This window comes from Atractosteus spatula, assembly GCF_055471065.1.
Source record: "Atractosteus spatula isolate fAtrSpa1 chromosome 10 unlocalized genomic scaffold, fAtrSpa1.hap1 SUPER_10_unloc_1, whole genome shotgun sequence".
NCBI lineage: Eukaryota > Metazoa > Chordata > Actinopteri > Semionotiformes > Lepisosteidae > Atractosteus > Atractosteus spatula.
Genome location: NW_028296612.1, coordinates 1,979,415 through 1,990,688, shown reverse-complemented (window position 1 = coordinate 1,990,688; position 11,274 = coordinate 1,979,415). Strand labels below are relative to the sequence as shown.

The following is an 11,274-nucleotide window of genomic DNA, read 5'->3' as shown; positions in this document are numbered from 1 at the left end:
TTGTATACCAAATCAAAAATCCATGAATAGGGAATAAGAAACTCCCACTGTTGTACATGTTTTACTTTCTTTTTGGTATAGGAGGTCTAGAAAATGCATCTCGATTTTCTTAAGATGGTGTCTTCTTTGAAGGCAGATGGGTTGAACCTCCGTGAAACACTCTCGCAGTTCAACTGCAAAACAAATACAGTATATTTACACAGTATCCCCTCCGCTCCGCTTTCTTAGCGAGCCAACCAGGAGTTTCCACTCTCAGCCATCTCTGAAACCGATCAGGAGTATCTGTGCGCGTCTCTGCAAGCAGTGTCAGTGGTCTTCCCTGTGAACCAATGAGAGGTGTCCACAGTCGCCTACCCTTGAGCCAATGAAGGGTGTCTATAGTCTTCTCTCTGACCCAATCAGAAGCCTCTGTGGTCATCTCTGTGAACCAATCGGAGGCGACCGTGGTCTTCCCCCCCCCCGAACCAATCGGGTGTGCCCATAATCGCCCGCCTCTGCACCAATCGAGCGGGTCGGTGGCCTCCTCTGCGCCAATCGATTAATCATCAGGAGGGGCCACAGGCGCCGGTCTCGCCCTTGCCGGCAAGTCGGTTACGTTACAATCGACATCGATTCAGGCAGATGAAACGCACACGGGTGTGGCGGACACCCGCACAGTTACAATAAAACTCTAAGACTGCAGTTCCATCGACTGCCTGAGCGAGTGTCAAAACTTATTAGATTTATAAAGCGTTTTTATTTAAAAAAAAAACCAAAAAAACCCCCACTGACCTGAGCGCAGAACACCTGGCCGGTCTGCGGCGGGAGATTTCAAACCGACACGGCCTCTTCTGTGGACGGCGGTGGAATCGGGGACCGATCCTTGAGGATCAGAGCGGACAAATGTCCGTGCGGACAGAGGCGAGGAAGAAGTGGACAAGTCTGATCCGACGGGGTGTCCGAGAGCTGTGCGGTCCGCTGCTCCGTAAGGGGAAAAATTCAAGTGTAGCTGCAGAAACAGCTCGGGTCGCAGGAGGGCGCCAATAGCTCTGTAACAACAGATACTATTCAATTAAAAAAAAACAAAAAACATTACCGTCTTACTTTCTGGAGACATCAGGGGAACGCGGCGAGACCGGTACGGGAAACGCATCGCTGCCACCAAGGGGGGGGAAAAAAAAAAAGAATTCGCCCCCTCTCATCTCGTCATTATATCTCTTATAACGACGAGATCGTCATTCTCGCGTACTGGATGTGCTCGGGCGATAGCGCCCTCGTCACTCCGTACCTGTGATGTCGCTACGGGCGGGCGGGCGGGCTCGCTTGCTCGGAGCCGTGGGGCTGATCGCACGTATCGCACCATCAATCCCACCGCACCGGTCCTCCTCCTGCTGCTGGTAACGCGCTGGACACGGACACTGGACTGGGGGAGCCCTGAGCTGTAAGACCCACTGGACTGGGGGACCCCTGAGCTGTAAGACCCACTGGACTGGGGACCCCTGAGCTGTTAGACTCACTGGACTGGGGACCCCTGGGCTATAAGACCCACTGGACTAGGGGACCCCTGAGCTAAAAGACACACTGGACTGGGGGAGCCCTGAGCTGTAAGACCCACTGGACTGGGGACCCCTGAGCTGTAAGACTCACTGGACTGCGGGACCCCTGAGCTGTGAGACTCACTGGACTGGGGACCCCTGAGCTGTGAGACTCACTGGACTGGGGGACCCCTGAGCTGTGAGACTCACTGGACTGGGGACCCCTGAGCTGTAAGACTCACTGGACTGGGGGACCCCTGAGCTATAAGACTCACTGGACTGGGGGACCCCTGAGCTATAAGACCCACTGGACTGGGGACCCCTGAGCTAAAAGACACACTGGACTGGGGGACCCCTGAGCTAAAAGACACACTGGACTGGGGGAGCCCTGAGCTGTAAGACCCACTGGACTGGGGGACCCCTGAGCTGTAAGACCCACTGGACTGGGGGACCCCTGAGCTGTAAGACTCACTGGACTGGGGACCCCTGAGCTATGAGACTCACTGGACTGGGGACCCCTGAGCTGTAAGACTCACTGGACTGGGGGACCCCTGAGTTGTAAGACTCACTGGACTGGGGGACCCCTGAGCTGTAAGACTCACTGGACTGGGGACCCCTGAGCTAAAAGACACACTGGACTGGGGGACCCCTGAGCTGTAAGACCCACTGGACTGGGGGACCCCTGAGCTGTAAGACCCACTGGACTGGGGGACCCCTGAGCTAAAAGACACACTGGACTGGGGACCCCTGAGCTAAAAGACTCACTGGACTGGGGACCCCTGGGCTATAAGACCCACTGGACTGGGGACCCCTGAGCTAAAAGACTCACTGGACTGGGGTCCCCTGAGCTGTAAGACTCACTGGACTGGGGGACCCCTGAGCTAAAAGACACACTGGACTGGGGACCCCTGAGCTAAAAGACTCACTGGACTGGGGGACCCCTGAGCTGTGAGACTCACTGGACTGGGGACCCCTGAGCTATGAGACTCACTGGACTGGGGGTCCCCTGAGCTATGAGACTCACTGAACTGGGGACCCCTGAGTTATAAGACTCACTGGACTGGGGGACCCCTGAGTTATAAGACTCACTGGACTGGGGACCCCTGAGCTATGAGACTCACTGGACTGGGGACCCCTGAGTTATAAGACTCACTGGACTGGGGGACCCCTGAGTTATAAGACTCACTGGACTGGGGACCCCTGAGCTATAAGACTCACTGGACTGGGGGACCCCTGAGTTATAAGACTCACTGGACTGGGGGACCCCTGGGCTATAAGACTCACTGGACTGGGGGACCCCTGAGTTATAAGACTCACTGGACTGGGGGACCCCTGAGCTGTAAGACTCACTGGAGTGGGGAACTCCCGTCCGTAAATTCAATAAGTACTATTAAATAAGCTCTCCGTGTTCTCAGCTCCCCTGCACCTCTGAGAAGGTAGTGTTTTACGACAATCTACTTACCTTTTCTTAGAGAACACAATCGAGTCGGCATCCCTGTCCGCGGAGCTAAATTCCAGAGATTCAGGAAGTCACAGCTCAGTTCCGTGCACGTCTGAAATACTTTTTATTAGGGAAACAAGGAGACAGAGAGAGGGCCACGTGTCTCTGTGCGTTTTTCTCAAGCAGGCCCAACGGCGCTGACTCCCTTCCATTCCCAGGAATATTGCATTTAGGACACAACACATGAAAATACGCCAAAATACATACACAGCATTAGAATATTTTAAACTCGCTCCTGCGCTAATCTGACGCCCAGGAGTTTTTTGACACAACAGATGGTCTTCCTGTTCCGATGCGAGGAAGACAGAACAAGGTTTAGGACAGACCCAACACAGACGCCCAGGTTAAAAACACACAACAGCTATGCCGTTGCTGGGACCGAATACTGTCCTCCAGGAGGAATAAGTCTTTTAATACCGACGCACTGTTGGCGCTTCCGACGGCGGAAGACGTTCCCAGCGGTTCTTAATCCACCCCCAAGTCGTTTCACCTGAGAACATCTCAGTCCAAAGCCAGGAGGCGGGAATCCGTAGTGGATTCGTGTCGTGGGTCCAATATTTGCGTTTCGCGCGTACTGATCTGCGCAGACAACAAGTTAAAAACAAAATCCCTTTTCACCGTATCACAACGACTGCATGCCAAAAGGTGACAAACAGTCTTGTAAAAACCGTAGTGCATCATTTGTTTAAGAACAAATCTTGCGATTTTGACCCCAGACTCCAGGTACCCACTTACTTGTAGGGCCTTCCTGTGCTGTACAGGATTACAGCATCTCTTTTAACTTAGCACAATATATATATATAATAAAACCATGTTTTTTAAAACAAGTCTGTACAATTCCAGCCTTCTGCAAGGGGGGGGGGGGGGCTCTCTGTGATTTTGGGACACAATGTTGAAAATGAAGTTAAAATATCAAACGCATTGCTGCCATCAAGGAAAAAAACCCAACACAGAGTTATCTGATACTTACGAGGTGGCGTACTTTGTGTGGTAATCATACGACAGCACAACTGTCCTGCAACACCTACATTATCACGAGCTGACTGTCGGTTTGTATCATTAGTAATTGCTGACCCTTTTAATCGCTGTTCTGGACACTCCACTCAAAGCGCTTGACAGGTCAGGGGGAATCCCACTACCGCCACCAATGTGCAGCCCCCACCTGGGTGATGCGACGGCAGCCATAGTGCGCCAGAACGCTCCCCCCACACCAGCTCTCAGTGGGGAGGAGAGCAGAGGGATGGAGCCAGTTCAGAGAGGGGGGTTATTAAGAGGTCATGACTGGTAAGGGCCAATTGTAAATTTGTCCAGGACACTGGGGTAACACCCCTACTCTTTTCGAGAAACGCCCTGGGATTGTTAATGACCACAGAGAGTCAGGACCTCGGTTTTACGTCTCATCCGAAGGACGGCGCCTGTTTACAGTCCAGTATCCCCCGTCACTATACTGGGGCATCAGCACCCACACAGACCGCAGGGTGAGAGCGCCCCCTGCTGGCCCCACTAACACCTCTCCCAGCAGCAACCTTAGTTTTCCCCAGGAGGTCTCCCCTCCAGGTACTGACCAGGCTCACACCTGCTGAGCTTCGGGGGGGGGGGGGCTGCCAGCTGGGAGCCGCAGGGCGATAGGGCAGCTGGCGCTGGCACAAGCGGTGGAGTCGATGGCGCGGCTCTCAGTGGCTCTCGCCTAAGGAGGGGCGGGGGAGTCCTCGCGGCTGTGTCCACACGAGGAGCGGATCGTCACGTGCCCTGATGGCCGGGCCCCAGTGGGCGGTCAGGCGGAGTGCTTGTTCTGCAGCGCCCGGACACGGTCGCCAAACGCTTAACGCCCCCCCCCCCAGTTCCAGCCAGCTCCTCGGTAGCTCATGACACCCTGTCCACACGCTCAAGTGATCGTCGCCGTCTCGTGACGACCAGGTAACTCTGGGTCCCCCTCCCCTTCCCCCTTGATGGCGGCTCTCTGGAACAGAGATGGCAGCGCCCCCCCGGCAGCCCCGGCCCTTCCCAGGATCCTAGGCGATCACGACGACGGCGGGCGGCTCGGCCTCTCCCCCCTGCCCCGGCTGGGGGGCGGCCCCGGCGCAGTGGTGGCTCTTCAGGCTGCTCGAGGTGGTGAAGCCCTTCCCGCAGCGCCCGCAGGCGAAGGGCCGCTCGCCCGTGTGGATGCGCAGGTGGGTGCGCAGGCTGCCCGACTGGCAGAAGCTCCGGCCGCACTGGGCACAGCGGAAGGGCTTCTCGCCCGTGTGGATGCGCTGGTGCTTGCGCAGGGTGCTGGAGTCGCCGAAGCTCTTCCCGCACTGGCCGCAGGCGAAGGGCCGCTCGCCCGTGTGGATGCGCAGGTGGGTGCGCAGGGTGCTGGACTGGCTGAAGCTCTTGCCGCACTGGGCGCAGCGGAAGGGCTTCTCCCCGGCGTGGATGCGCTGGTGGGTGCGCAGGGTGCTGGAGTCGTTGAAGCTCTTGCCGCACTGGGCGCAGCCGAAGGGCCGCTCGCCCGTGTGGATGCGCAGGTGGCTCTTCAGGCTGCTGGACTGGCTGAAGCTGGTCGGGCACTGGCTGCAGCGGAAAGGCCGCTCGCCCGTGTGGATGCGCAGGTGGGTGCGCAGGGTGCTGGCCCGGCTGAAGCTCTTGCCGCAGTGGCTGCAGGCGAAGGGGCGGTCGCATGCAGGCAAGGGGGGGTCCTCGGCGGCGGCGGCGACGCTGACGACGTTCAGATCTTCCAGCTTGGCTTCCCCGTACTCTTGCGCGGGCCCAGACGGCGGGCCGTCACAGCTGTCCGCGGTGCTCTCGCCATCGAAGCCGTCGGACGTTTCCGGGAAGTCATCGGACGCGAGGAGCCCGGGGTCCTCGGTCTCGGGCTCCGCCTTCACCGCGGGCGCGGAGCCCAGGCCCCCCAGCCTCGGCCTGCTCTCGGCCTGCTGCTGCTCCCCGGTTGTCTCTTTCCCCTCTGCAGACAGGAGCTCCGTCTCCTGCATCAGACGGGAGCCCCACCCCTCCTCCTCCTCCTCCTCCTCGCTGCGCTGCTGTTCAAGAGGAGCCCCGTCCCCAGCGTCAGGGAGAGCGCCGCCTTCTGTGCCTAAACAGACCGCACAAGAGATCGAGAAGGTTACTAGCTGAGCTGCGCCGAGCTCGGACGGACCTCGCGGTAGAAAGTAACACCGACACAACGGAGAAAAATCATTCCAGCACTCCGTCAGTCCAAATACCGACACCGACGACGTTTACAATTAAAACCTGGGACCAAAGAGACAAACACTCCTGAACTAACAGGTGGGAAGCATATCGAGCTGTCCAACAAGATTTAATAATGCTCATTCCTTTCACTTATATCGTGGTTTTCTGGATACTCCACTCAGATACAGGTCAGGGGGAATCCCACTGCCGCCACCAATGTGCAGCCCCACCTGGATGATGCGACGGCAGCCATAGTGCGCCAGAACGCTCCCCACACAGCAGCTCTCAGTGGGGAGGAGAGCAGAGGGATGGAGCCAGTTCAGAGAGGGGGGTTATTAGGAGGCCATGATTGGTGAGGGGCAATGGTAAATTTGGCCAGGACGCTGGGGTTACACCCCTACTCTTTTTGAGAAACACCCTGGGATTTTTAATGACCACAGTGAGTCAGGACCCCGGTTTTGTCTCATCTGATGGACGGTGCCTTTTTACAGTCCAGTGTCCCCGTCACTATACTGGGGCATCAGGACCCACACAGACCACGGGGTGAGCGCCCCCTGCTGGCCCCACTAACACCTCTTCCAGCAGCAACCTTAGTTTTTCCCAGGAGTCTCCCCCTCCAGGTACTGGCCAGGCTCACACCTGCTGGGCTCCAGTTCCACACGGAACACCTTTAGATGGAAGCAGATGTCCATGAGAGACCAAAGCCAAGCTCTCACCGGCTTCAGTAATAGCAGTGTCATCTTCCTTCAGGAACAAATTCCATACGATCAAGTCCCCTCTGATCGACCCAGCATTTTCTCTCCAGGTGCAGAAAGACTAAGAGAGCGGCTGCTTAAAGTCATTAAATCGTTGAACAACGAAAAGGCTGCCTGCAGGCCAGGATCTTTGGGTTTTTCCATCTTACAGTGCTGGAAGTATACTGGCCAGCAGCCATATCACCCTGCAACTCACAACTGGCAGCCCCACTGGAGCTCAGCAGGTGTGAGCCTGGTCAGTACCTGGAGGGGGAGACCTCCTGGGGGAAAACTAAGGTTGCTGCTGGGAGAGGTGTTAGTGGGGCCAGCAGGGGGTGCTCACCCTGTGGTCTGTGTGGGTCCTGATGCCCCAGTATAGTGACGGGGGACACTGGACTGTAAACAGGCGCCGTCCTTCGGATGAGACGTCAAACCGAGGTCCTGACTCTCTGCGGTCATTAAAAATCCCAGGGCGTTTCTCGAAAAGAGTAGGGGTGTAACCCCGGCGTCCTGGCCGAATTTTACCCGATGTCTCGGGATAAACGCTAGGAAAGAGAGAGAGTGTGCTGGAAGTGTACTGACTGAGGGATGTTGTTCAATATGGTTTTGTATTGCGGTTTACAGGTTTACGAGCTCTTGATAGGCAGGACAAAGCGGGCAATAAAGGGTCCTTCACCTTCGAAAGCAAGGCGACACTTTCTAAAATTTTAAAACATCAGGGCGAAGGCCTCCTGTTTTGTCACTGTATTACACTGTAAAATCACCATACGACACAAAACATTGGCAAATAACGCCTTCACTTGTGTATGAACTACCTGACCGAAGCGATCAATTCGAATTATGTTGCCAGACAGTTGTTTTTACCCATTTTTGCTTGGGTTAGCGCTATTATTTTTTTTCATTTCCTTTTATCTGTTGAAAAACCATAGCCGCCGAGCAGTATACTTGGTGGCGGTAGTGGGATTCCCCATTACCCGTAAAGCGCTTTGAGTGGAGTCTCCAGAAAGGCGCTATATAAGTGTAAGCAATTATTATTATTATTATTATTATTATTATTTACAGATAACGTTCAAAGCAACGTCAGTCACTATAATATAAGATGCAGGTTCGGTTATATGCTTGTTAACATGCTAGATGCGCTTGATTTATACCACTTTGTTTAGGGTACAGGATATTATCCGCTTTATTTTTACTTGTTGAGGAACTGTGGGTGGTCGCAGATGTGACGCAGCCCCTGTTTTGCCGTGTTACGGGGCTGACGCCACTGATAACGAATGGACACCCTGTGCAGGCTCTTTTTCACGTCATGCACGTACCTGAAATGCATATTGATCCGCCTCAACACATCAGATGCACTGTGTGTCTACGACGTCTTAGGCCGACCCGCAACACCACGATCACACGCCTGCAGCGGACCAAGCCGCCGATCATCTCTCGAAAAAAGCACCGCGCCGGGCGCTGTCCCGTGTCCGGCTGTCACCGACGGAGTTAAGCTCATCAGAACTCGATTCGCCAGGCCTCGTCTCGAAAACGATCGAGTGAAGACGGCATCACCTATACCCACCATCATCTAACCGTTTCCAGGCACGTATTGGGAGTTGTGCGTGATCTTGCGTCTCCTCCGCTCCGATCAAAACAGCGACGGTGGGGTTTTAAAACGCCAAGGGGGCTCACACGAAGCGCTACACTTACCCGCCAGCTCCCATTTGACGTGAATTTCTTCTTTGATTTCTCCAGTGGCTTCACAGGGAGGCGTGTACCCGAGATACATCCGTGGAGATCCCTCTATCCGTCCCCGATCTCCCCCCGTCTCGCAGAACTGCAGCTTCGACCGCAGGGTCTCGACCTCCTGCTTCATCAGCAAAATCTCCGTCCCGAAAGTGCCCTCGACAAACTTTATTATCTTGAACACGGCCCGCCGGGCCAGGATCTGGGAAATCCTGTGAAGCCTGGCCCGAAACGCGTCCTCGGAGTCGGACATCTTGCTGCGGAAAACGTCCGACACCTCGTACACGATCGCCTTGAGCAGCACCTCCATGAAGGACTGCAGCTCGGTTTCGAGAGGGAACAGCCAGTCCGTCATCTTTCTTCGGCCGGCGCGGCTGCGGGCGGGTTTAGAAACGGTTCAGGCGGTTTCAGACCCCGGAGGCGCCCACCCAGCGTCGGCATTGAACGCGCACAAGAAACAGGAAGTGTCTCCCCAAACAGGAAGCGAGTGGCGCACTTGACCGGATCTTCCGTCACAGGCTGAGCGTCCTTGGTAACTGTTGCTACGGCAGACGTAGGCGAACACGCTGACAAGGGAAACGTCTTTCTCCAAAATGAGGATTGTTCCTCGTTTAATCACATTTAATTTAAACAAGAAAAGCATGCAAGTCAGTCAGATTTGGATTTGGGCTCTCTCTCTCTCGATTACTTTTTTTTTCAACTTGCACAGAACAAGTCTTAGTGCATCATTTCTAGCAGTACACAGTACTATATATGGAACAACAAAGACATAAAAGCACAAAAGGAAAAGTACTGACCCTCCAGATTTTACAGTTAATTTGTTCTTGGTTGGTGTGGAAATGAATCACATAAGGGACTTGTGGAATAAAAAAAAAACTGGTTCATTCCTCATTATATATCCTTCTGGAACACAATGTCCGGAAAATACGAGCTGGAAATCAATTTGGACAACCCCCGGCAGATATGTCTTTATCGTTGTTCGTAGGGAAGTAACATGTTTTTCCTGGGATTTATTCTGTTAAACTAACACTCTCTAAACCGTGGGGCTGGCAAATAAACCGTGACGTTTGTTTGTTGACATGTTTTTGTTTTGATGGGGCTTGCAAAACGTTATCGTCAAGCATCTGAGATGTGAATTCAAGGAATTTGATACGATGTGAAACTTTGCAACACGTCACATGGAAGCAGACTATTTTGGTTATAATTAATCTGTTAGCAATACCAGGTGTGTATCGTTCACTAATAAAAAAAATCCTGTTTGTAAAAATTTAAATTATTTGTGTTCTGATTTGTAATTCCCTCTAGCAGGGTATTAATTTAGGATTTTCTTCTGTCATTTCATCTTTTCGGATACCTTTTCTCATCTGGTTGTATGTTTTGACGCTCAGTAAAAGTATTATACCGGACGGTTCCACATTTAACCACATTTCTGACAGTAGAAAAAGGGTTACATTAGCTTTTAAATGCGGTTCACTTACGCACACAATACCAGCATTTGTATGACAAACAATTTATTATTTTTAAAACCATGAAGCGGCAGATATACAATGTCTTAGAAACGTTTGTATTAAATGTGGAGCATAAAACAACGAACTCTGACCTTTTAGAAATAGCCCTGTAATAAATTCTCAGGATCGTGGCTAAATCACAGTGTGAACACATTCAATACAGATATATGTACAGTTTGGTTACATATCGTGAAACGCGCAAATCACCGTTTCTATGGAGCAGAATTTCACTAATCGTATGTCACATCACCGTTCAATAATTTACGAAAACTACCTCAACAAAGAGCAGCACACAGATTTTCCAATCATTTGCTAACATCGACATTTTAACAGCATCGAAGAGTTAAAAACTCAGCTCAATTAAACGACGCGAGCTAAAACGGACAAAACTGTTTATATATCATATACTTCGGCCTTCATGTAATAGGTGCAAAACTAACGCAATCGGTTTAGAATCTCGACTCATAAATCGGTATTGCCCGAATTTATTTAATTTTTTTTTACAAATGTCAAATGAATAATCTCTCAACCACGACAACAACAACAACAACAACAACAGAGCAACAGAGAGACCATTAGAACAAATTCGCCTTAAAAATAAGGGGACAAAAAAAACCAACAACGTATCTGATCTGACTGAAAAGGTCTCCATTTCAAAAACTTTGTTTGACAAAACGACCTCGACCCGTTTCAAAACTGGGCTCTTCGGCACGGAAACCATTGTGCTCGACAGGTCGGAGCTAAACTGTGCTTCTGGGCTGCTTGAGACCAATTCCCCCGGCTCTCCCGCACCTGACAACAACCCGTCATAGGAAAAAAAACTGAAGAATGAACAGAGTTGAAAACACGTTCAGCGAGTCTGGTTCAGTCCGCTTGGCTGCAGGCCAGCTCCCCCTCCCCTCCTGGACTGTATGACTAGGAAGCTGGACCCCCCCTGCAAAGACAGGATTAACCCAAGGTAGGTGCAGCAGAGTCTACAAAAGACAATACAGTACTTATCCACGCCTCCGTTTCCTAACTGCCTCTTCCAATTCAGGGTCGCAGGAGAGCCGGAGTCTATCCCAGCAAGCAACAGGCACAAGGCAGGATACACCCTGGACGGGACACCAGTCCATCAC

General features: G+C 52.8%; 1 protein-coding gene across 1 annotated transcript; it reads right to left on the bottom strand.

Moving 5' to 3' along the window:
- Positions 1-3,055: 3,055 nt before the first annotated feature.
- On the bottom strand, positions 3,056-9,989 carry LOC148813390 (uncharacterized). Its single transcript, XM_088908328.1, has 2 exons — positions 8,613-9,989; positions 3,056-6,088 (listed from the first exon to the last, which is right to left on the bottom strand). The coding sequence occupies exons 1-2, from the start codon at positions 9,001-9,003 to the stop codon at positions 5,028-5,030; spliced, it is 1,452 nt and encodes a 483-aa protein (XP_088764454.1). The 5' UTR covers positions 9,004-9,989; the 3' UTR covers positions 3,056-5,027.
- Between the last annotated feature and the right edge of the window lie 1,285 nt (positions 9,990-11,274).